Source organism: Aotus nancymaae, unplaced genomic scaffold (assembly GCF_030222135.1).
Source record: "Aotus nancymaae isolate 86718 unplaced genomic scaffold, 86718_ANA_hifiasm-v0.15.2.pri h1tg000049l, whole genome shotgun sequence".
Classification (NCBI taxonomy): Eukaryota; Metazoa; Chordata; class Mammalia; order Primates; family Aotidae; genus Aotus; species Aotus nancymaae.
In genome coordinates this window covers 29,569,353-29,595,717 of record NW_026988463.1, presented here as the reverse complement: position 1 = coordinate 29,595,717, position 26,365 = coordinate 29,569,353, and the positions used below count along the sequence as shown (strand labels likewise).

General features: G+C 41.0%; 2 protein-coding genes and 1 pseudogene across 2 annotated transcripts in view; all 3 read right to left on the bottom strand.

The window, feature by feature from the left end:
* LOC110567470 (zinc finger protein 724-like) overlaps positions 1 to 4,434 on the bottom strand; it is a 47,221-nt gene extending 42,787 nt beyond the window's left edge. The window contains exon 1 of the mRNA XM_064362708.1: positions 4,239 to 4,434. Within this exon, the coding sequence (XP_064218778.1) occupies positions 4,239 to 4,241 (3 nt within the window). The 5' untranslated portion in view covers positions 4,242 to 4,434. The remainder of the gene's footprint in view (positions 1 to 4,238) is intronic.
* A 5,148-nt stretch (positions 4,435 to 9,582) lies between these two features.
* LOC105705685 (riboflavin kinase-like) lies at positions 9,583 to 10,106 on the bottom strand (annotated as a pseudogene).
* A 14,664-nt stretch (positions 10,107 to 24,770) lies between these two features.
* LOC105705684 (non-histone chromosomal protein HMG-14-like) lies at positions 24,771 to 26,304 on the bottom strand. Its single transcript, XM_064362893.1, has one exon. The coding sequence runs from the start codon at positions 25,467 to 25,469 to the stop codon at positions 25,125 to 25,127; it is 345 nt and encodes a 114-aa protein (XP_064218963.1). The 5' UTR covers positions 25,470 to 26,304; the 3' UTR covers positions 24,771 to 25,124.
* Positions 26,305 to 26,365: the final 61 nt, after the last annotated feature.

Sequence of the window (26,365 nt, the reverse complement as noted above, 5' to 3'; positions counted from 1 at the left end):
ATTTTAATTCTGACACCACCCAGAGTCAGCACAGATTCTAATTCAGGACTTGGTCCCACAACATTATCCTTACTGTATATGTCACAGAACTCAGCAAAACATTGTATCTTTTACCAGTTTATTATAAAAGATACAACCCAGGACAAGTCAAATGGAAGAAATGTATAGAACAAATAAAAAGATGGGCAGAATGAGCCACATAGATAATCCAGGTGAATAGCTGTGATTAATAGAATTCTCCAGCCTATGAGTTCTCCAGGAACAGTTGGTGGAAAGAAACACCCTTCCCACTATGACTTAGATGGCATTGTCTTTTTTTTACCTTTCACATACCCAGACACAGGCTCTCCACATTTTCTTTTTTCCATTAAAAAAAAAAAATCAGCCAAATTTGTCTTCAGTGATCAAAATAAAATACTTCTTCATCAAACTTTACTCAAGTTTACCTCCTTTCCACAGACTCCTGGACTTTGAGCTACCCTCAGTCTCGGCCAACATACAAATGTATCTTATGTTTCTCATAAGAACATGCTGACTTCAGGGTAAAACACTCTCTGACCTAAAATCTGATTATTCACCCTCCATTTGCCATTCCCCTTGAACCTTCTTTTTAATCAGCTTTGCTCCTCCCTATGAAAGAAAGCCCTTGTCTGCCTAAATTTTGCAATCTTTATGGATCTTATGGTTGCTACTCCCTCCTGTTGCAATATTCCTTGGGAATTCAATTTTTATTTTTTACTTAAATCTAACTGCTTTATTTTACAAAATCTAGAAACTACCTCAAAACAGTAACAACTTCATTTTCAGTAAGACTCTCCCAGTCCCCTTCCATTTGCCCGTGGACCCCCAGCTTTCCAGGGATCTGAAGCTTCTCTCAGTATAAAGGTTTCTTCCATGGCTGAGGTGAGCAGGCTGAGACAGCTCACACAAAGCTCCTCAGAAAGCAATAATTAGGCCTTTAATAACCTCTTGGTGCAGGTTCAGTATTACTCTTAGCTCAGAGTCACTGGGTTCAAGCTTTAATTTTCATCTCAGAGTAATTCACATGGCTTTTGAAACTAAGTGTGTGTACAATCCAGAAAGTTACTCAAACACAGTATTAACATAAGATGAAGAAATTTTAAGGTGTCTACATTTCATACCTCGATAAGAAAAGCATAAGTATCTATTGATTTCAAACAATAAATGTATTATTGGATAATTTTAATTAAAATTATATAGTAAACAATTAGTCACATGAAAACACTTCTAGGGGGTACCAAGTTTCATCTAATAAAATCTAGCATGAAACTCAGAAATCAAGATAACGGGATAGAGAACAGAGATAGTCACTGTCACAAATGTACCCTGCAAGAAGAGGACCTAATGTTTTCATGAATCTGTGTAACTCACCAGTTATCCACCACATTTTCTTGTGGAAAGTATTCATTTTCTACAGCCAAAATGGAAGAGAGATTTTTCCTATTCTTTTCCTTCCTAGCTAGCATTCTGAAAGCTAAGCCTTAAAATTCTGTTTGAAATCACCAAGCCATAAGAAACTCACCTGAGAAAATTTCAAAACTCACGTTGGGGAAGAAAAAGGTAAATGAGAATTTTTAACAAATGGAGTATATAATTAGATATTATTTTTTGTTTCTGAAACCCACCTTTTCTAAGCCCTTTGCAAATATTGTTTTTTTTTTCCTTTCAAGTCCTACTAATAAAATGCAACTTACAATTAAAAACTGAGGTTCAAGTAAGTGAACAAATCTTTTAAAGGTGACAAGCCCAGAGAGTGGCAGTGCTGATTAAAAAACAAATCCGCCTTACTCATGTGTCAATTAAGGCTATTCAATCACTTGACTCTCCACCCCATCCTCTCACTTAAGTGCTCAATAACCACCTGCTCAGGCGACTATGTATGACTGCGCATGCCCCAGTGAGTGCTCCAGATGCGTTTTCCTTTGCAAGTTCTTACACCATCTCACTGGGGTCAGGTTGTTTCTGACTTTTGGGATGCCATTTTTTTCTTTCACAAATTTTTCAATATTTTATTTAACTATATTTATTTCACTATTTTTCTGGCCCCTTAAAAAATCCAGAGGTCAGAAATTATTTCTATGTTTTATCCTCAATACCAGCATCTGATTGGCTGACCAGCAATGCGTCTCCAAGAAATCAAAGCTGGGTCAAGTAAACACAGTTTTAATGTCTCAAGGTGTTAGCTTTTCAAAAAACAGAGTACACAAGGAGATGACTGTCAGCCCCACCACATCCATCTGCTTCCTTGAGAGGCTACACTCCATACCTCAGGTTGTCCTATGAGAAAAAATAACCCGGGAGCTGGTACTCACTAGACACTCCAGCAACATAACCTTGGCGAGTATCTTGCTTTATCCCAAAACAGTACTGAAACCCAGGACCAGGATGACTGAGGACAAATGACCCCAAAATTTTCTAAGGGAATCCTTGACCCGAAAACATTCTGATAAGACCTCTGCTCCTAGGGAATATAAAAAGAAAAGAGAAACTTAAAAAAAAAAAAAAATACAGTGTCAGAGGTTTATTCTTTATTCTCAGGGATAATATTTTTCAAAGAGAAAACACATCTTGGTAAAAGTCCCATCCAACGCTTTGTCAAAAAATGATTAACTAATGGCCATGTGCAGTAGTTCACTCCTATAATCACAGCACTTTGGGAGGCCAAGGAGGGCAGATCACTTGAGGTCACGAGTTTGAGACCAGACTGGCTAACATGGTGAAAATCTGGCTTTACTAAAAATACAAAAGTTAGCTGGGTGTGATGGTGCACACCTGTAATCCCAGCTGTTCAAGAGACTGAGGCAGGAGAATCATTTGAACTGGGGAAGCAAAGTCTGCAGTGAACCGAGATCACTCCACTGCACTCCATACATCTTTTTTTTTTTTTTTTATGACTAATGAAAATACTGCATCTAAAATGTACACTAAAAGACAAGGAGTTGATAATGTGAATTAGGGAGGGGAAATTGGCATTTGGAAATGTTAAAAAGAACTGGAAATGTAGTATTTTACTGCAAGCCAGAGTTAGGATGAAGGAATGCAGGGTGGGAGTGGAAGGTAGACTTGAGAGGTTGCTTGCACCACATGTGAAAAACGCAGGGGAAAATCACTTTCCTGTGCAATAACTAAATAACTTTCCTGCAAATAACTAAATGGCAGGCAATGAGGCTGACGCGGCTGTAGTCTGGATTTTCACTTAAAAATAAAATCCAACTCAAGTGCATTTTTTGGGGGGGGGTAAATTACTACATTGGGAGAAAAAAATTCAGACTTAACCAATTATAAACTGTCAATTAACCTGACTGCATAACCAGGAAATTTGGAAGCTCAGAGTGGAAATTAAGAAACTACCTAACTGTACCTAACCGATTAATGAATGTAGGTTTCTCTTAATCATGCACCTTATAAAAAGTCTTCTTTTTTTTTTTTTGAGAGGGAGTTTCTCTCTTGTTACCCATGCTGGAGTGCAATGGCGCAATCTCGGCTCACCGCAACCTCCGTCTCCTGGGTTCAGGCAATTCTCTTGCCTCAGCCTCCTGAGTAGCTGGGATTACAGGTACGCGCTACGGCGCCCAGGTAATTTTTTGTATTTTTAGTACAGACAGGGTTTCACCATGTTGACCAGGGTGGTCTCGATCTCTTGATCTTCTGATCCACCCGCCTCAGCCTCCCAAAGTGCTGGGATTACAGGCGAGAGCCACCGCGCCCAGCCTAAAAAGTCTTCTCTTAAACCCTGTCGCATGGACCACAAATTACAAACCATAGCTGGGTGCTCTACAATTTTTGAACCACTGTTTGAATAAATTATTTAATATTTTTGTGATGACTCCAATAAATTTTTTATAAAAGAGGGACCAAAAGCTCTTCCGATTCCTGAACCCCACACTCCAAGTCAGGATTCTCCCCTGGCGACCCTCTCCTGGTCCCTGCGCAATCCGGGAGAGACGAGGCGCGGTGGGTGCAGAGTTGCCCAAAGGGGGCTCCAGGCCAGGGCACAGTCACTGTGCAGGCAAGAAACAGGACTCCCAGGGTCCCGCCTGTCCGCCCAGCCGCCATCTTATGGCTGAAGGGGACTAAAGTTCGAGCTGCGCCAAGGCGGACTCGCAGCCTCAGATTTTGGAGCTGACTGCTGGGGGCCTGAGTCCCACTACAGACACTTCCCACCGCTTTCAATCAGCCCCTTCCCACTCTCTAGATGTCGGATCCCGCACTCTCACCATTTTGAGGTTTCCAGCGGCTCCTGGCGTCTCAGCTGTGGATCTCTCAATACCTGAAGGTCACAGGACCACGCAGACTGGATCTCCAGGAGTGGAGGACACAGAACAGCGGAGGACATAGGGCAGCAAAGATGAGACCTGTGGCTCTGACTGCAGGAAGAGACAAAGAACCCGCCAAATCCCGGAAGCCGTCCGGTACTTTTCATCTGCGTGTCTTATTGGACGGTTCCTAGTTTAGAGTCTCTGACTAGGTAACGCTTAAGGCCCGCCCCCTTTAGTCCCTGAATGACAGAAGATTTGACCAGACACTGGGCTAAATGAAGAAAGAGTGACAGCCTGGGCTGCAACTTTTTCAGACGGGGATTCCTCCCTGAGCTGAGCCGGGACCAACCAGGACGGTATTTGCATTTAACCCTGTGTAAAAAGTGATATGCATTTATAAATAACATATTATAAGGCTATTCACAAATGGAAAGAATCTAATAATTATTTAACAATTTCAGATTTTATGACCTTCCTGGCTTCTGATCCTTTGAGCAAGCAGCCTGAGATTTTAAAAAGGATGGAATCCTCTGAAATAAAATGTGAGCCAAATGTGAATTTTACAATTTCTATTAGCCAAACTTTTTTTATTTTATTTTTATTTATTTTTTATTTTTTATTTTTATTTTTTTGAGGCTGAGTCTCACTCTATCACCCAGGCTGAGTGCAGTGGTGTAATCTCTGCTCACTGCATCCTCTACCTCCCGGGTTCAAGCGATTCTCTTACCTCAGCCTGCCTGGCTAATTTTTTTTTTTTTTTTTCGTATTTTTTTGTAATTTTAGTAGAGACAGTTTCACCATGTTGACCAGGCTGGCCTCTAACTCCCGACCTCAGGTGATCTCCCCTACTCAGCCTTTGAAAGTGCTGGGATTACAGGCGTGTGCCACAGCACCTGGCCTTATGCAGCATTTTTAAAATAAAACTTTTCTGTGATTTCATTTCTAGACAGACATTTTATTGGATAGTGTTTGGATTTTTTTGGAAGCCTCTTTAAAGGATTAATTTGTGGTTGCATTATAAAGTTAGTTGGATGCCAGTTGCACAACCAGTTTGCTTTATTTGCATTCTGAGGGTATTTTTTCTAGAGCAGCCATAGTGTACTGTGGGAAGTGGAGCTGGGCAGCGTCCTTCCCTGACTGTATTATTTTGCCCTTCTGCTTTGTGCAGTGCTGAGAAAACCTCGGGCCTTGATTATCTACACAGTGTCTCTGGGGACATTATTGACCCATTACTGCTGACTGCCTGTGACTCTTGATTTTTACACAGCCTCCATGACATGCATAATAATACATGTTGCCTTATTGCTACTCAGCTCTGGGAGCTAACTGATGCGGCTTTAGAACACCACAATATTTCTGGAGAGCGTTTATTGCATATGGGGTAAAATGTTGTAGCAATTTTAAAATTCTGTCCTGTGTTGTTTTAATAGCTACCTCTATAGCAAGATTCTACACACAGTTAAATTTTTACTGTCTAAAGATTTACATATATTGTCAACAGAAATTTATCATGATTAATATAAAATCTTATACTTTTAAAATATTGGGATACTGAAGAGAATATTTTGTATTAACATTAGATGACATGTTGTTATAACATGTATCTTCAAAATTAAATTTTAAAACATTTTGCAAGGATTATGCTGTGATTTGTTACTATGCTAGATATTACAGTGAATGGAGAGGATTTGGGGGTTTAAGTTTCTGATTGCATTTTAGTATATTTCTAATTTCCCACTGTCAAAATGTCTTCCAAGATACATTTTAACTTCTCTATATCAAGTTACATGAAATTAAGTAAAACCGTCCATTAATTACCCTGAAAGTTTTTTTTAATTGAAGCTTTAATAAGAAAATAGGTTTCCTTGAATGTGTAGCTTTTTATTTTATATTGGTATCTTCATATATTTTATTTATATTATATTCTTTTAATTTTTATTATTTCCCATATATTTCCTAATCCACAATTAGCATTAATATGGTACAATAATTTGTACCCTAAGTGTTGATGGAAATTATAACATTTCAAAAGCAGCTCAGATATCCTAAGAAAGAGGCTTTATTCTGTTGGTAGGGTGAATAAAATGTACACTCTACCAACATTATAAAGATAATTTATTTAAGAATTTAAGATAGTTTAAATATTTTAGTGTATTTTAACTACTATTACTGTAGAGGAGGCCATCAAGCTAAAGAAACAGCAATTAATGCTTGTGTTGGACAGTTTTATAGAACAGATAGGTCACAAGCTGGGTTAATATTGTTGTTGCTTTTTAGTAAAGTGGTATAGTGTTTTCATTAGAACAAAATTTTCTTTAACAAATCTTACTTTCAATAAATTTGATCTTTGGGGATTAAAATAGAGCTAATTTCTCCTTATTAGTATGTGTTCGACTTCATGAAAATGTCTACTATGCCACTGACAGCAATACGTTCAAATGATTAGTAGTTCACACCTTTGAAGTATTAAAAATTTGACAACTTATATCAGTGAATTTTGGATTTTGAAAAAGAAAGAGAAAAGGATCTTTCTTTTAAACTGCCATATTATCAAACTACCAACATCTTCAAAAGCATTTTGAAATGTTCATTCCTTTGTTTTAATTTATGTATTTAGTTTTCATGTTTTCTAAAACTTTAGTAGTAGATTTTATGTTTGAGGGATACATAGTTTTATAGATATGTACTTTTAAAAATATCAAACCATTATAAAATTAGAGAGTTTTTTCTTTGAGATGGGGTCTCACTCTTGTTGCCCAGGCTGGAGTGTAATAGTGTGACTAGACTCACTGCAACTCCCACTTTCCAAGTTCAAGCGATTCTCCTGCCTCGGCCACCTGAGTAGCTGGAATTACAGGTATGTGCCACCACACCCGGCCAATTTTTGTGTTTTCAGAAGAGATGGGATTTCTCCATGTTGGTGAGGTTGGTCTCGAACTCTCAACCTCAGGTGATCCATTTTGGCCTCCCAAAATGCCTGAGCAACTGTGTCCAGACTAAAATGAGGATTTTTAAATTAAAGCTTTTGCAAAGGTGGCTTCAGAGAGTAGGGTGGTACATAGTGTAGCCTTACTGGGTTGATCTGTATGATGGGTATGTACAGAACTCCGAACAACAAACTTGCCCCTAATTTGAATCTAGTTGTTTCTCAGCTCATTTTGTTTCAATTTATGTCCACTTGATGTGAATAGAACCCAATGAGAGAAAAAAACACAGGAAAGGCATTCCACTTCTCATCCTTGCAAATTAGTATTGTTCCTTTAAATTAAATAATTGCATATCCTCATTTTTATGCCAAACTCAGGATATTTTAAGACACAGGATGACAGTAGATGCCACTAACTGTCTCTAAGTCTCAAGCAGAGGCCTTTTTTAAAATCAAGGTACAGTTCAGTAACCTTTGAAAAAACAAAGATTACAAGATCCTATTCCTACATTTTTTTTTCAAAATTTATTTCAAGGCCTGAAAACATTCAGACTAATCAAAACGGTACTACTGTAATTTCTTATTAAAGTTTTGAAAAATATAGACACAACCCCTCAAACACCACACTATCCAATTCTCAGAAGCAATGGCTATTTAACAAGATGTAAAGGGATGATAACATATCAATGACCTTTCACACACCCAAAGAGAGCATTTAGTAGCAAGCTAGTCAGACAAAACACAAACACTTTCATATTTCCCATGTTTGTTATTAACTTTGCTTCATGAAGACACTGATAACAGAGGTTTCTTTCAAGTATAGGATTTCTAACTTTAAAAACTGTGCTTTTGACACATTTTTATTAAGAAATGAAAAGTAAAACATAGTCCGACTGTATTTATGAGTCCCTCTTCTCCAACAGCTTTAGATGTTTTTCTGAATACTTTTTACACAAAATAAAGTATTTTTATTAAAATCAGTTCTAATTTATTTATGCAGATTAGGGGAAATGGTTCATCATAAATTAACTTTAAAATTACCCTCTATGTTTCTATCTCTATCCCCCAGTCACCACCAAATCTGTTGCTACAGTGAACAATGATGCAATGTACTGTTTGAGGGGGCCCAAAGTAATCTGTAATCTTAATTTCCCACATATTAGTTAGCTGGAGGAAAAATCCACAGTATGAAGACTATTTAACTAAAACTTTATGCTTTTCCCTCAAGTGATAAGTACTTTTCAGACTAACATTAAATTATATTGTGCATATACAACTACACCAGTTTAGATTTGCCTTGGAACAAAATTAATTTCAAGGCCTTAAATATTAAAAATAAATAATTTATTAACTATTTCATAGTTTAATTGACTCTTTAATAGTTTTGCTAGGGAGGGAAACATTTTGTGTTCTTTAAGAAACTGGTACATGTAAAAGAATATGTGTTCACTTAGATCTTGAGAAAATCCAAAGATGAAGTCTGTTTTGTTTTTCCTAAAAAAGGAAAAAAGAACCAAAGAAAAATGTTGAAGAACAAGAATATTTACCCTTAAAACTAAGAAGCATTATCCAACAAAAAGGAGGCATATAGATTTGAAAACACTTATTTCACTGTCTTCAATAACAAAAAACAGATAGAAGAAGTCCAGAGGACTTAGAATTGAAGCAACTCTATACAGAAATGAAGATGGTACAATGATGTGACTTCAAAGAAAATGACTAAAACAAAATTTTACAAACATCTTCATGTTTGTAATGTATTAATGCACAAAATATTAAAAATACAAAATCTGGGTTTCTTCCCTGTAGGTTTATGATAAACTATCAATTTTCTATATAATGCATTCCTTTTTTTTTTTTTTTAAATAGAGATGGGGTCTCGCTATGTTGCCCAGACTGGTCTTGAACTCCTGAGCTCAAGCAATCCTCCCACCTCAGCTCCCAAAGTGCTGGGATTACAGGTGCTAGCCACTGCACTTGGCCTTAATGCATTCACTTTTATAAGCCTTCTTTGTTTAGAAGTATACACTATACAAGTACATACATGCTGGTATTTTACGCTGAAAATTTCATTTTTCATCTCAAACTAGTGACTTGCCTTTTTACCCATACTTATACACAAGTGATACCTTTCTAGTGGTACATTTTAATCAATACATATTTTGTGAATCTTGATTTTTAAATGAATCTCTTTAGTGCTATGACATGATGGGCTTCATTTAACAGTAGAAGCATGATGTGGTAACTACATTGTACTATTTAATTCACAACTGTAGGAAAGTGTTTGATTTTTAAAACATAACCAAGATGAGGCTGGACAGTAATAAACACAGAAACACTAGAAAAGAGTGAATGGATAAACAATACAATGTTTCATCAGTGGCCATTCATTGTTTTGCTTTTGGAAACCTGGAAGAAGTTGTCTTCTTTGAGTTTCAAATGCTCTGGTAAATCTAGTCGTTTCTTAGCTTCCTCAATATCACCTTGAATTGCTGAAATAAGTGACTCTAAAGAATCAAAGTTCTTTTCTGGTCTGAGGTAGCCAACAACGGCCACATTGAGGATATCACCATAGAAGTCCTCTTTGAAGGTGTGCATGATATGTGTTTCCATGGACTTCCTATTCTTGTAGTATGGGTTCCAGCCTGTGCTCACCACCATCTTATGAACACCTCCACTTCCAACACTGGCCCAACCATAATTAATGCCAGTGGATATATCAGCTGGAAGATTATCTACCACTTGCTCAGGAAAATTAGCTGTGGGGATGCCCAGCTGCTTGGAGCCGCGGCCGAAGCCATGCACCACTTGGCCGCGGCAGAAGTAAGGCAGATGTCCATAATGCAGTCCGCTCCAGGCATGGACTGTGGCCTTGTCCGTGTTTCCTGCGGAACCGCCGTCGACGCAATGCCTGGACCTTGGTACAGCCTGGGGGCAGGAGTGTGAGCTCTGCCTGCCATGGGGCACATCGGGGGCCGGGCAAAGCCAGCGACACGCCGCGGCTGGTCCCTGACGCCGTGGACCCAACAAAAGTCGCCCAGCAACTGCGGAGCTGCGTCTCTCTGTATTTTTTTAATTAGCCAGGTGTAGTGGTGCCTTTATTCCTAGCTAATAGAGAGGCCGATGTTGGAGGATCACTTGAGCCCAGGAGGTAGAGGCTGTCGTGAGTCATGATGTCACCACTGTATTTCAGCCTAGACAACAGTGCAAGACACTGTCTCAAAAAAAAAAAAAAATCAGGGTAAATGTGTGATAAGCCACTGTCTATAGGTAGATGAGAAACAATCAAAAAAGACTTGAAAGGGGCAACAGGAGGAGAAAAACAAGAGGGTGGTATCCTAGACGCAGGTGAGGTTAGACGGTACCTTTCTCCGGAACTCACTGGAAAGGCTCCGTGACCGTCAACACATGATTAGCTGGAATAACCAGATTGCACAATAGGAGAAAAAAATGCAAGTTGCTGGAATCACATTTACAGATATACTCAAATACATTACATGTCTGGGTAAAAGACTCTTGTAGGTGCTCCAAATATATATCCTTCTAAATTTGTAAACCACAGCGATCTCTGAATCAAATCTTTACTTAGAACTTTAGTTCTCAAGTGAAATAACAGACAATTAAATACCTTGTAAAGTTTTTAGTATGATAATTTTCAATTTATTTTTGACAAAAACAGGAAGGGCAACTACGACCTGACATTCCTGAGTGAAATAGGAAGATTTGGAAAAGCGCACAAAGAGGGCCGGGACATGAGGTCCAGACTTGCAGCTGCTTCTGAGAAGATCTCACTCCAAGGGTAAGCTCAAGTCCCTGGGTGAAATGGCCAGGATGCCCTCCTGGAAGGGAAAGTTGGCAGAGCCCTATGAGTAGGGACTCCCCCACCACAGCAGCATCTGCATCAGCCCAGTGAGATCAGAGATGGGATGATGAGAAACCGGAGAGCAGAGGTGATAGACACCCAGAGAAGGGGACAGAGACCCAGACAGAGGAGCACAGGAATCAGGGGAGACAGAGTCCTAGAGGGAGGAGGAAAGATGGAGCCTGAGGAGGATCAGAGCCTGAGGATCAGGGTTAGACTGAAACCTAGAGTGAAGAGTCAGAGAAGGAAAAGAGGGTCCTGGGATGTGAATGATTCAGGGCTGTGGCTTGTGTGCAAATCCTGATTTCAACACTCTGCATGATGGAGACTTTCCACCCCAGCAAGACAAGGATAATAACAGATCCCCATAAGGTTGTAGTGGGGGCTGAATGGGATCATTCCATTGAAATCTCTGGTGGAGGATGTGACCCACTAGGGAAGCTCGCCTGCTATCAGTCCTATAACTGGATGTTGAAGTAGGCCACAAGGGCATGCGGGTAGTCATTCTGCGCTTCACCTGCAGGCAGAAGTGGGAGGTGAAGGTCCCGTCTTCCACCTTGACAGTGTATATGTCCACCTCCTGCAGGACAGGAGCAGGAAAGCTCTGAGATGTGGCCCCATCCCCACTTCATTTCCTCCTCCCCCAGCTTCCCAGCTCCTGGAGGGCCCATTACTTTGCTGTCCCGTTTCTGCTGGTCCTCACTCACTGGTTCCTGAGCTCGACTCCTCATTCATTTCTCATCCTGCCTGTCTCACTCCCAACAAACCACGCAGGTTCAAACCTGTGTTCCTCGTTCCCTTCTTTCCCACACCCAAACCTGGCAGCTCAACCTCAATTCTGTCCAGTGCCCACTCCTGCCCCCCCACCTGGCCAGACTTCACTCAAATGCAGGTGTCCTGCATTGCTGCCTCCCTAACCTCTTCTTGAAAAGTCCACCAATGTGATGACCTCAAATATTGACCCAAATGCTGACCTAAAACCCTGCTCCATCTCCCCGTGTTCTCAGGAGGGTGACTTGGGTGGGGTTCCCGTCCTTCCAGCCTCCTCTCTGCCACTCAACAACTTCCTCCACCCCTCAACAACTTCCTCTGCCCCCCATATCAAACCTCAACCCCCCAGCTCCAGCTCAATAAATACTGACTGTCACCATTCTTTTTTTAAAAAACAGGTCTTCAAAACTAAAAAAAGAGAAACAAACAAACAAAAACTGTTGCCCAGGCTGGAGTGCCCTGGGGGAATCACAGCTCGATGCAGCCTTGAACTCCCAGGCTCAAGTGATCCTCCTGCCTCAGCCTCCTGAGTGGCTGGCACCACAGGTGCAGCTCTGAGCCCAGCCTATCCCCATGCTGTTTTGCAGTGGCCCGTGTGCCTGTGGCCTGGCCCATCGCCCTGGGGTTGTGCCTTTCAGTGCACATGCTGCAGGCTTTGACCTGCCAGCTTTGGTGTGTCCCCGAGTGGATGTGCTGCTGGACAGGGCCAGCAGCCTCACTCACCACCATTCCTGGAGCTCAGTGCCAAGTGTCAAGCATGGCTGTCACAAGGCAGAACTCACAAAGATATTTAAAGGACAAAGTGGCTTTTCTGGTCCTCTAGCACCACCTCTGACTGACAGGTCAGGCTCTGAGACCTCAGGCCAATGTTCTGGCCTCCAAAGTCCTGCACAAGGTCCAGGGGATGGTCTCTCTTTGGTTTCAACCCTGAGGGCATCTGGAGATGCCCACCTGCAGGAGGCAGGCAGAGAAGAGGGTGAACTCACAACAGCACACTCGAGACCTGGCCCACTAGCTCCCGGGCTGCCCTCACAGTGTATCTTGTAGACTTTGGACTGCTGGTCCTCGATGGCCCTCACATACAGTGTGGCTTGGTGTGGAAGCTGATGCCATTGGACACCTGCAGAGGGGCAGGGTGAGGGCAGGAAGGGTGGGACCTGGCAACATTGCCAAGAGCCTTGACAATGTGGCCTCCTACTCTGGTCTGAGCCACCATCATGTCACAGCTGCACTCACACTCACCCTCTGGTCTATTTGCCACAGGGCCACCAGAGGATGCCCAGAAGCACCTCAGCCAGCTCCTGTCCTTCAGAAGTTCTGGGGATTCTGAGACCCTCCCTGGCTGCTCTGAGAGAAAAAACAAAGTTGCATGGGTCCCACAAGTCCCACAAAATCTGGACACCTCCTACCACCCCTCACCTCTACTCCAACTTTTATTGCCATTCTAGACCCTCCTTCCACACTAGCCCTTCCACGGCTCCACACACAACAAGTACATGCCTGCCCTGGCCGTCCCTCCACCCAGAATGCTTCTCTTCCCAGATCTGAGTGGCTTCTTTCCATGCTTCATTCAGCTGTCAGTCACCCCTCCCAGAGAGGCCTGTTGAAACCCGAGCACCTGGGCCATTGCCCTGCTATGGTTTTCCTGTCCTGATGAACCCCCAACACCACACCATCTCCCTGCCAGCATCCAGCTCCAGTGCCTGTTACACCTGGCTTGGGCTGTGGCCTTCTGACAGCTTGCAGCCAAGCCCCCATACTAAGTCCTGTCTGTGGGAAAAACTGAGCATGGTTTCACCTTCTGCCTGGACCCCAACGCATGTGAGCTGCATGTATTCCACTGGGGGCCTCACCAGCCACTTATCCCCAGCATAGAGCACGGTGTTGAGCATGGACAAGTGAAAGGGGCTGATGATGAGGTCCACCTTCCTGACTGGGATCTCCACCTGCTCCACCTTCCCCTTATGATGGTCACCACTGCAGAGTGGACAAGGGCAAAGGGCAAACAGGTTAGCCCTCAGGAGCTCTGCCCCTCACCTTTCCCAGGGTCTAGAGCCTGGAGACTCCACCAGGCAGCCTGGATTTATAGATCATAAAGAACTTGATGAGCTGAAGCTATTAACACTTTTAACACTGTTTTCAAACTTATACATTAGTCTAGATATTTTTAAGACAGGAGAAGAAATTTTATGTGGACAGTATCAGGTGATGTCAAGATTTTGTCTTTAATTGGGTGGACCTGAAATAGTAAGTAACAGCGTGGTCACCTTCTCAAAACAGCCTTATGTATTAGATAAGACACACAGAGACAGATTTACCAGGGAAATTGCATTACAGTAGAAATCTGCTTCAAATGGAGAGAACATTTAAAGTTGAGTTATGAGGGCTTCTGGGTTCATTACAATAGTCTCTGTAATAAAATCATGTCAGTTGCCAGAGGGAAATCTACCACCTTAGCAAGTTTTCTCCCCCACCAACCTTGCTGGGGCAATTTAGCAAGAGCTACCAAACTTACTAACTCACACTTCACTATGTCACCAAGGGTGGTCTCAAAATCCTGGGTGAAATCAATTCTCCTATCTCAACCTCCCAAAGTGCTGGGATTACAGGCATGAGCCACTGAGTCTGGCCACTATCAACTAACTTTTGGGCCAAGCAAACTCCTTTCATAAATTGACCTCACAAATAAAATAATTTGTGTATGAAATGACATTATGTGCAAAGGATGAAAATCTCAGAGCAGGCTGGGTGCAGAGGCTCATGCCTGTAGTCCTAGCACTTTGGAAGTCCAAGGTGGGAGGATCTCTGCTTGAGCCCAGAAGTTCAAGACCAGCTTGGGCAACATGGCAAAACATCATCTCTACAGAAAAATTTTTTAAAAGCCAGACATGGTAGCACATGCCTGTAGTCCCAGCCTCTCAGGAGGCTGAAGTGGGAGGATGGCCTGAGCTCAGGAGGCAAAGGTGGCTGTGAGCCATCACTGCACCACTCACTGAACTCCAGACTGGACAATAGAGCCAGGCCCTGGTTCAAAAAAGAATGGACGCTATTCTCCAGACCACCTCACAGGCCCCCAGTAGTGTCTTCTGAGAATATTTTGTCCCACTGAAACCTCCTGTGGAGATGGCACATGCACTTGGCAGACAGGACAAATGTGCTGTGTCCATGTGGCCCCTGTAGTCAACCCCCTTCTCCCGTCATGACCGCACCACCGTCACAATGCAGGGTCCCTCCAGCCTCACTCCAAACAAGATGGAACACCTACCACAAGAATCTGGATATAAAGGAGCCACCAACCCTTCACTCTGATGATAGAGGGAATCCTGATTGGTGGCAGCTGATCTGAGGGACCATTCCCACAGTGAGGGTCCCTCTCTGTTGCCAAGGCTGGAGTTCAGTGGTGCAATCATGGCTCACTGCAGCCTTGACCTCCTGTGCTCAAGTGATCCTTCCACCTCAGCCTCCCAAGTAGCTAGAAACACAGGCATGCGCTACCAAGTCCAGCTTTTTAAAAAATTTTGTGTAGGGATGGTGTCTTGTCATATTGCCAGGGCTGGTCTCAGACTTCTGGGCTCATGTGATTCTCCCACCTCAGCCTCCCACATTGCTGGGATTACAGGCATGAGCCACCACACCCAGCCAACTGTTGGTTTTATTTTACTGAATGCTTTAGGGTTATAGTATTTACCTTTAATTTCTCACAGTCTACCTTCAAGTGATATATGCCACTTTGCATATAGTATAAGACCTTTAGTGTGCTTCCATTCATTCCTGCTCAGCCTTTATGCTCTTGTATTGTGCATTATAGTTTTACATATGTTACAAACCCCAAAATGCATTGTTATTTTTATTTAAATAGTTATCTTTTTTCCTAGAGAGAGGGTCTCACTCTGTCAACCAGGCTGGAGTGCAGTGGTGCAATTGTGGCTCACTAAGCCTCAAACTCTCTAGGCTCAGGTGATCCCCCTACCTCAGCCTCCTGAGTAGCTAAAACTAAAAATACATGTCACCATGCCAGGCCAATTTTTGTGTTTTGTGAGGAGATGGGGTTTTGCCATATTGCCCAGCTGGTCACCGACTCCTAGGCTCAAGTGATCTGACTTCCTCAGCTTCCCAAAGTGCTGGGATTATAGGTGTGAACCACTTAACCTGGCCTAAACAGTCAGTTTGCTTTTAAAGAGGCTTAAATAATAAGAAAAATAATCACATATATTTACCTGTGCTGTTACCATTTCCAGCACTCTTCATTTCTGATTCTATATGGCATCATCTTTCTGTCTGAAGGATGTCCTTGAACATATCTTGTAGTACAGATTTACTGGTGATTAATTCTTTCTGTTTTTGTATGTCTAAAAATGTCTTCCTTTTATCATTTTTTGTTTTTAAGAGATAGAGTCTCTCTGTCATCCAGGCTGGAGTGCAGTGGCAAAATCATAGCTCACTGCAGCCTTGAACTCCTGGGCTCAAACAATCCTTCCAATCTTAGCCTCCAAAAGCACTGGAATTACTGGTGTGAGCCACCATGCCCGGATTCACCTTGTTTTTTGAAAGATATTTTCATGGGTATAGAATTGTAGGTTGTCAGATTTTTTTGAAATTTCTTTTCAGTACTTTGAAGATGTTTCTTCCCAGTCTTCTTGTTTGCATTGTTTCAGATAAGAAACCTGATGTCATCCTTCTCTTTTTGTGTGTGTGTGTATTTGGCATCTTCCATTTTTCCCACTGGCCACTTTTAAGATTTTCCCTTTAGCACTGGTTTTGAGCAATTTGATTTTGACATGCCTTGGTATAATTTTCTTTATGTGCTTGGGGTTCTTTGAGCCTCCGGGCTCTGTAGGTGTCTGGTGTTCTTCGAATATGGAAAAATTTTGGCTGGTATTTTTACAAATGTCTTTTCTCTTTTATTTGTCCTGAATCTCTCCTTTATTTTTCTTCATGGATACAAATTACTCATAAATTAGGCTGCTTGAAGTTCAATTACTTGTGTTTTGTTTTCAGTTGTTTCTATTGTTATGTCTTCAAGTTGACTAATTCTTCTGCAATGTCTAATGTGCTATTAATTCTATTCAATGTATTTTTTATATTGTCAAAGTCTCTAACTTTTTAACTTATAGCATACTCTGAACTTTTTCCTCAGAACACTTCTGACATCAAACATGTGGGTTTTTTTCACATCAACAACCAGTTCTCCAACTCTCCAGACAACAACTGGGTGTCCAACAATTCAATTCAGTTCTGATACTAACTACCTGGCATTGGTGTCAGACCCCACAAGTTAAGGGCTTGGTCCCACAAAATTGTCTGCACTTCAGACACCAGTTGAAAACCCCAGAACTTCCATAATTGTGACTGATAGGATATAAATTGGAGGTTTCCAAAACCCCTTCCTCAGGTTTGATGATTTGTTAGAATGGCTCACAGAATTCAGGAAGACACTTTATTTACCATTACCAGTTTATTATAAAGGCTGCAACTCAGGGACAGATAAATGGAAGAGATTTATAGGACTAGATATGGAAGGGGTACCCTACCAGCATACTGGAACCCTCCTAGTATGGAAGTCTGGACTTCCATACCAGTCCAGAAGCCCTCCAAACCCTTCATTCAGGGGTTTTTATGAAATTTTCATTATGTAAGCATGACTGATAAATCCTTTGGCTGGAGACTGATGATTATCTCAATCTCCAGACCCTCTCCCCTTTCCAGAGGCCCATGATGGGGCTAACAGCTCTCATTTGAAGCTATCTAGGGGCCCACTGAGAGTGACCTCATTAGCATGAACTCACGGGTGGTTGAGAGGCATATTATGAATAACAGGATGACTCTCTCGCCCCATTATTCAGGAAATTGCAAGAATTTTGTGCCAGAAACCAGGAACAAAGTCCACATTATACTTCTTCTATCACAATATTACATGTAAAGTTATAATAACAGTGTTAATGTCCTTCACTGCTAATTCTAACATCTTTGTCTGTTCTAAGTCAGTTTTCCTTGATTGATTATTCTCCTTATTATGGGTCTTTTTTTCCTGCAAAGGCATTTCTGGTAATCTTTGATTGGATATCAGATATTGTGTATTTATCATTATTGGTTGCAGAATATTTTTGTATTCCTTTAAGTCACATGGAGCTTTTGTTCTGGGATTTGTCACTTTCTTGGCTATTGTGAATAATGCTATAATAAACACGGGAGTGAAGATATCTCTTCAATATATTGATTTTATATACTTTGGATATATACCCAGTAGAGGGATTGCTGGGCCATATGGTTGTTCTATTGTTAACTTTTTTAGGAACCTCCATATGCTCTTGTATAATTTCTATGCTAATTTACATTCCCCCCAACAGCCAGCAAGTGTTTTCTTTTTACCACATCTTCACCAACACTTGTTATCTTTTGTCTTTCTGATAACAGTCATTCCACCAGGTGTGAGATGGTATCTCATTGTGGTTTTGATTTGTATTTCACTGATGATTAGTGATTTTGAGCATTTTTCTCATATACCTACTGGTCATTCATATGTCTTCTTTTGAGCAATGTCTATTCAGGTTCTTTGCCCCCTCTCCTATTTGAGATAAGATTTCACTCTGTCACCTAGGCTGGAATGCCAGTGGCACAATTACATCATGGCTTACTGTAGCCTTGACATTGTGGGCTCAAGCAACCCTTCCATGGCAGCCTTCCAAGTAGTTGGGACTTCAGAGATGAACCACCATGCCTGGCTAATTTTTTGTATTGTTTTGTAGAGACAGAATTTCATCACGTTGCCCAGACTGGTCTTGAACTCCTGGGCTCAAGCAATCCTCCTGCCTCTACCTCCCAAAGTGCTGGGATTACAGGCAAGAGCCACTGTGTTTGACCCCATTTTTAAATTGGATTTTTTATTGAGTTGAGTTTTCTATGTATTTGGGATAGTAACTCCTCAGAGATGGTTGGATTGTAAATATTTTTTCCCATTCTGTAGGTTGTCTCTTCACTCTGTGAGTTGTTTCCATTGCTGTGCAGACACTTTTTAGTTTCATGTCATCTCATTTTATTTTTGCTTTTGTTTCTTCTGCCTTAAAGATCCTATCCAAAAAAATCAGTGTCCAGACCAGTGTCATGAAGATTATCCCCTATGTTTTCTTCCAGTTGTTTCATAGTTTCAGAACATTCATGGATGTCTTTAATCCATCTGGAGTTGACTTTTGTATATGGTATGAGATACGGGCCTGATTTCACTCTTCTTCAAGTGAATATCCAGTTTCCCCTACACTAGTTTTTGAAGAAACTGTCCTTTCACTATTGTGTGTTCTTAGCATCTTTGCAGAAAATCAGCTGGCTATAAATACATGGATGTATTTATTGGCTCTCTATTCTGTTGCATTGGCCTATGTGTCTGTTTTTATATCAGTACCATGCTGTTTTTCTTACTATAGCTTTATGATAAATTTTGAAATGGTTTAGTGTGACACCTCTAGCTTTATTCATTTTACTAAAGATTTCTTGGATTTTAGAAGTCTCTCTCTCTCCTCTTTTTTTTCTTGTTTCTTAGATCCAGGGACAGACTGCATATTCTGGATCTTCTGTGATTTCATGTAAATTTTAGGATTGTCTTTCTATTTCTGTGAAGTATGTAATTGGTATTTTATTTTTAAAGACAGAGTCTCACTCTGTCATCCAGACTGGAGTGCAGTGGCACAATATTGACTCACTACAACCTCTGCCTCCTGTATCAAAGCTATTCCTACGCTTCAGCCTCTGAGTAGCTGGGATTACAGAGATGTGCCACAACACCCAGATAAATTTTATATTTTTATTAGAGATCAGGTTTAACCATGATGGCCAGCCTAGTCTCAAACTCCTGGCCCCAAATGACCCATGCACCTCAACCTCTCAAAATCCTGGGATTACAGGCATGAGCCATTGTTCTGGCCTCATTCATATTTTATGTTTTTGAAACAGAGTCACTCTGTTGCCCAGGCTGGGGTGCAGTGTCATGATCACGGTTCACTGCAGCCTCCATCTCCCTGGCTCAAGTGATCTTTCTGTAACAGCCTCTCAAGTAGCTGGGACCACAGTTGTGGACCACCACACCCAGCTTTTTATTTATTTATTTATTTTATAGAATAAAGGTCTCATTATGTTGCCCTGGCTGGTCTTGAACTCTTGAGCTCAAGAGATTATCCCACCTTGGCCTACCAAAGTGCTGGGATTACAGGTGTGGGCCACCGCACCCAGTTATCACTGCTATTTTGATAGGGATTGCACTGAACCTGTAGATCACTTTGGTTATATAAAATATCTTACTTTCTCAGAAACAGTTTGATCCTTTCAGGTCTTGTTTTCATGATTTGTTGAGTTCTCTATCCAATGACCTGTGAGCTATGAGCATTTCAACTTTGGCTGGTGAGATCAGCCACTGTTACCCACCCTGTGTGAGTGCCCAGCATCATTCCCTATAATCCTTTCTGATGGATCTTTCTCAGCCTCAAGTAGAGTCCTCACACATATGCAGTGATTGATACTCTGCTGAAGATGCTGAGAGGACCCTCTGCCAATCTCTAGTGTTCTCTCTGTCAGAAGCTCTCTCCTCTCTCATTCTCTGTCTTGTAAACTCTAGCTATTCTGGTCTCTGTGGACTCTCAGCTATGTCTTCTCAACTTGGGGAGTCTTCTAGGCTCTGCCTGGGTTCCACTCCCCGAGCAGTTGTCTGGAAAATAGGTTAAGGCACTGAACCTGGAGATTCCTAGGAACTGTTAGAGTAGGTAGTCAGGCGGACATGAGAGACTCTCCACCCACAGTAATGTCAGGTGACTGTCAGGTGATGGTCAGACCATTGTTACACTGTCTCTCTGAAATAACAATTGGGCCAGTTGTGGTGGTTCACAACTGTAATTACAGCACTTTGGGAGGCTGAGACATGTGGTTCAACTGATGTCAGGAGTTCAAGACCAGCCTGGTCAACATGGCAAAGCCCCATCTTTGCTTAAAATACAAAAATTAGCTGGGCATGTTGGTGCACACCTGTAATCTCAGCTACTCAGGAAGCTGAGGCAGGAGAATTGCTTGAACCTGGGAGATGGAGATTGCAGTGACCTGAGGTAGCAGCACTGCACTTCAGCCTGGGCAACAGAGTGAGACTCTGTCTCAAAAACAAAAATGAAACCAGAAGCAAACAAACAAACAAAAAGAAGATAAAAATAAAGTAACAATTAGTTGCAGTGGACCCAAGGGAAAGGCAGTCTCCCAATGGATAGAAACACTTTCAGCTGGTGATCAGCAACTTCCTGATAAGATCTGAGGAGTTGGGCAAGTGGGCTCAAGCAGGCAGAGTAAGGCAAAATGGCAGAATCAGGGAGAAGGGACACAACCCCCCAGAAGCATGCAAGTGTATAAAACCCCAAGTCAAAGGTTGAATGGTGCACTTGATCTGTCAAGTTGCCCACCTGGTTTTCTTCCAAGTGTCCATGACTTCCTTTCACTCCTGCTGTAAAACTTGACTGGGTTTCTTCCTCTGCCTTAGGCTCTTCAGTCAAATTCTTTCTCCTTAGAAGGCTAGAATTGAGGTTGCTGCAGACCAGAGTTTCCTCTGCTAACAGGCTCACCTCATTTGTATTCACTGTCCTGCATTTTCTAATGTTCATTATTTTCAAAACTGTTATTGCATGTATTTTGTCAAGGTCTATTGTTTCAAGCAGGAAGTAAATCTTGTCCCTGTTATTCCACCTTGGCAACCAGCAGAAGTCCTTTTTCCCAACTTTTTTTTTTTTTTTGAGATGGAGTCTTGCCCTGTCACCAGGCTTGAGTGCAGTGGTGCAATTTCAGCTCACTGCAACCTCTGCCTCCTGGGTTCAAGTGATTCTTCTACCTCAGCCTCCTGAGTAGCTGGGACCACAGGCACGTGCCACCATGACCGGCTATTTTTGTATTTTTAGTAGAGATGGGGTTTCACCATGTTGGCCAGGATGGTCTTGATCTCTTGACTTCATGATCTGCCCACCTCGGCCTCCCAAAGTTCTGGCATTACAGGAATGAGCCACCATACCTGGTCAATAATCTTATTTTTAATCAGCAGATTAACAATCTTGATTTCATCTGAAACCTTATGTCTTCATTGCCATGAGTTGTAACATATTCCCAGTATCTGTCAATTAACATGTACATTTTTAGAAGACAATATTGTGCTTACCAAAACTCTACTAATTTTATCACCTAAAAATGGTCCTGGCTTTCTTCAAGCTTACTGTCCATCCAAGAGATCTCTTATGAGACTCTCTTCTTACCAGTATAAGATTGTCACCACTCAATTGTCAAGAAAAAATCACCACTTTAATCACTTTATGACAAAGATGAGGTTGCATCAAAGTAATCCATGTTGATCTTTCTTCTGCGATGTATTACTAACTTACTACAAAGATACTCTCAAATGCCTAGAAAAATACTCTCTCCAATAATAAAGACAATTCCCATAAGGTTTTCTCAGAAAATCTCCAATAGCAGAATATCTTGTAAAAGTTCACAAGAGAATTTTGCAGTTGCTATTTCATGTTACTTAGTTTGAATTCAGGCATCACAGTTTAGCAACTGAATTTAATCCAGGACTTAGAACAGTTTGGCTTCATGACATAGAGAAATAGAAACCACCATATTCACTAAGATTCCTTTAAGGCGGGAGTGTGTACAACTATATATTCCTGGTCACAACACTATACTGCTCCATAAATATGCATTAGCAGGCAATGCCAAATTTTTGACAGTTAGCATTTCTGTGTAATAATCAGCAATTAATGGCTGACATAAACATTGCTCTAAAGCTGCCTCATGTATATGATTTTGTAGACTTTAGTGTCTATGTGATGGTATAGCTGGTTAAGTGATTTCTTCAAAGGCTTACTCTAGCAAGAAAACACATTTATTTTAGGAGCAAGACCCAAACAACAAAGAGCTCCTCCCGGCATACATTGGCATCCTTGGCACCCTTTGGTTCTACTAAGAATTTGGAACCAGAAGCAGTGATGGGATCATATTAAATTAATAGCTTAATGTTCTTCAAATATTAAACTCACACTCTGGTATTGCTAACAGAATAGTTGGACATGGACTGATAATATGTGTACATATCAGCCTGCTGTCAATCACCCAGTAAAGGTAGAAGGTGCTTTTATATATATGTATGTTTTAAGTTCTGGGGTACATGTGGAGAACATGCAGGTTTGTTACATGGGTATACACGTGCCATGGTGGTTTGCTGCAACCATCACCCTGTCATCTACATTAAGTATTTCTCCTAATGTTAGCCCTCCCCAGTCTCCCTACACCCTGCTATTCCTCCTTTTGCCTCCCCACCCTCTGACAGGTCCTGGTGTGTGATGTTCCCCTCCCTGTGTCCATGTGTCCTCATCGTTCAACACCCACTTATGGGTGAGAACATGTGGTGTTCAGTTTTCTGCTCTTGTGTCATCTTTGTGAGATTGATGGTTTCCAGATTCATCCATTTCCCTCAAAGGACATGAACTCATCATTTTTTATGGCTGCATAGTATTCTATGTTGTATATGTGCATATTTTCTTCATCTAGACTATCATTGATGGGCATTTGGGTTGGTTCAAAGTCTTCGCTATTGTAAACAGTGCCACAATGAGCATAGGTGTGCATGTGTCTTTATAATAGAACAATTTATAATCCTTTGAGTATATACCCAATAATGGGATTGCTGGGTCAAATGGCATTTCTATATCTAGATGCCTGAGGAATTGTCACACTGCTTTCCACAATGGTTGCACTAATTTACACTCCCACCAATTGTAAAAGCATTCTTATTTCTCCACATCCTCTCCAGCAACTGTTGTCTCCAGATTTTTTAATGATCTCCATTCTAACTGGTGTGAGATGGTGTCTTAATGTGATTTTGATTTGCATTTGTCTAATGGTCAGTGATGAGCATTTTTTCATATGTTTGTTGGCTACATAAATGTCTTTTTTTGAAAAGTGCCTGTTCATATCTTTCATCCACTTTTTGACGAAGTTGTTTGCTTTTTTCTTGTAAATTTTCTTTAGTTCTTTGTAGATGCTGAATATTAGCCCTTTGTCAGATGGGTAGCTTGTGAAAATTTTCTCCCATTCTGTTTTTTGCTGGTTCACTCTAATGATTATTTCTTTTGCTGTGTGGAAGCTCTGGAGTTTAATTAGATTCCATTTGCCTATTTTGGCTTTTGTTGCCATTGTTTTTGGTATTTTAGTCATGAAGTCCTTGCCTATGCCTATGTCCTGTACAGTATTGTTTAGGTTTTCTTCTGGATTTTTTTTTTTTTTTTTTGAGATGGAGTTTCGCTCGTTACCCAGGCTGGATTGCAATGGCGCGATCTCGGCTCACCGCAACCTCCGCCTCCCGGATTCAGGCAATTCTCCTGCCTCAGCCTCCTGAGTAGCTGGGATTACAGGCACGCGCCACCATGCCCAGCTAATTCTTCTGGATTTTTATGGTGTTATGTCTTACGTTTAAATCTTTTTTTTTTTTTTTTTTTTTTTTGCTGTTTCATAATTGAGATTTTATTGGTTGAGGATCAGTATAATTTCAATTTGTACACAATTCTTAACATATGTAACAAAAATCTAAAAAGCCATGTATTGTAATTCTTTTTTAAAATTATTCCAGTGACTTTCCAGCTTAAAATTTAGATGTAAATTTTCCTTAAGAGGCCATCAAGTACCTGTATCTTCACATGTTGATAAGCTGTTACATACATCCCAGCAATTCATGACTGAATAGCATGTACACTACATGTTCAAATTTTTAATCGTTCACAGCACAGTAAAAAAGTTATTAGGAAAACAGGACTACCACACCAAAGATGTTACAGAGTGCACACAATTCTGACAGGGAGAGCCACAATTAGAGTGGTTTTCTCTGGGAAACAATTCTACTAAAAAACATGGGAATAGAAGTAATTTAAAATGTTCAAGACATTAAATGTAGGACTGACCCCATATTGCCATTTAACATGCTTTGTATTATAGGATATAAAAACTAATCCCCCATCTATGGAATGTTAAGCTGACACCCGAGACAGTAAAGCCTCCCATAATTCAATATCCCACACTATTTTCTGGTTGTACCAAAAAATAAACAACCAGAAAATGATTTCACTACTTAAAAAAAAGCATTTACACTTAAAAAATGGGATGAGATGGGATTCCCTCCTTCTTAAAAATGTTTCTAGAGCTATGAAAAATTTGCATTTACAAAATAGTTGGTAAAAATATTCCTCTGGATTGTACAAGAAGGGAGACATGGTATACGGTATTAATCAGACTTGGCTTCTTTCTCTCCTGCTTCATCAGAGGCTGGACTCTCCTCAGTTTTCATTTCCTCATTTTCTGCAGGTAAATCTTTAGTTTCTTGGTTAGCAACTTCAGCCTGTTTTCCTTTTGCTCCCCTTTTCCCTTTTGTTTGCACTTTTTTGTCTGAAGATTTATTCTTTGCTGCTGCCTTTTTCAGCTTTGCTTCCACTTTTTCAGGAGGTTTCGCTGAAAACCACGTGGATCTCCTCTTGGGCTCTTCCTTGGCGGCCCCTTTGGCGGAGCTGACCTTCCTTTGGGCATCCTGGTGGTAGGGAGGTGTGTGCCGGGTGCCTGCAGGCCATGGCATGCCAAAAGTCTTTGCTATGTTTAAATCTTTAATCCATCTGAAGTTAATTTTTGTGTAAAGTTGTAAGGAAGGGGTCCAGTTTCAGCTTTCTGTACATAGCTAGCCAGTTTTCCCAACACCATTTCTTAAACAAGAAATCCTTTCTCTATTGCTTGTTTTTGGCAGATGTGTCAAAGATCAGATGGTTTTAGATGTGTGGCATTAATTCCAAGGCCTCTGTTCTGTTCCATTGGTCTATATCTCTGTTTTGGTACCAGTGCCATGCTGTTTTGATTACTGTAGCCTTGTAGTATAGTTTGAAGTCAGTTAGTGTGATGCCTCCAGTTCTGTTCTTTTTGCTTAGGATTCTCTTGGCTATGTGAGCTTTTTGTTTGTTTTTTCATATAAAGTTTAAGGTGTTTTTTTCCAGTTCTGTGAAGAAGGTCAATGGTAGCTTTCTGGGGATAGTATTGAATCTATAAATTACTTTGGGCAGTATGGCCATATTCACAATATTGATTCTTCATAACCATGAGCATGGAATGTTTTACCATCTGTTTGTGTCCCCTATTATTTCCTTGAGCAGTGGTTCATAGTTATCCTTGAAGAGGTCCTTTACATCCTTTGTTAGTTGTATTCCTAGGTATTTTATTCTCTTTGTAGCAATTGTGAATGGGAGTTCACTCATGATTTTGCTCTCTGTCTGTAATTGGTGTATAGGAAAGCTTATGATTTTTGCACATTGATTTTGTATCCTGAGACTTTACTAAAGTTGCTTATAATCTTAAGGTGATTTGGAGCTGAGACAATGGGGTCTTCTAAATATGCAAGCATGTCTTCTGCAAATAGAGACAATCTGACTTCCTCCCTTCCTAATTGAATATCCTTTTTTTTCTTGCCTGATTGCTAAGGCTAGC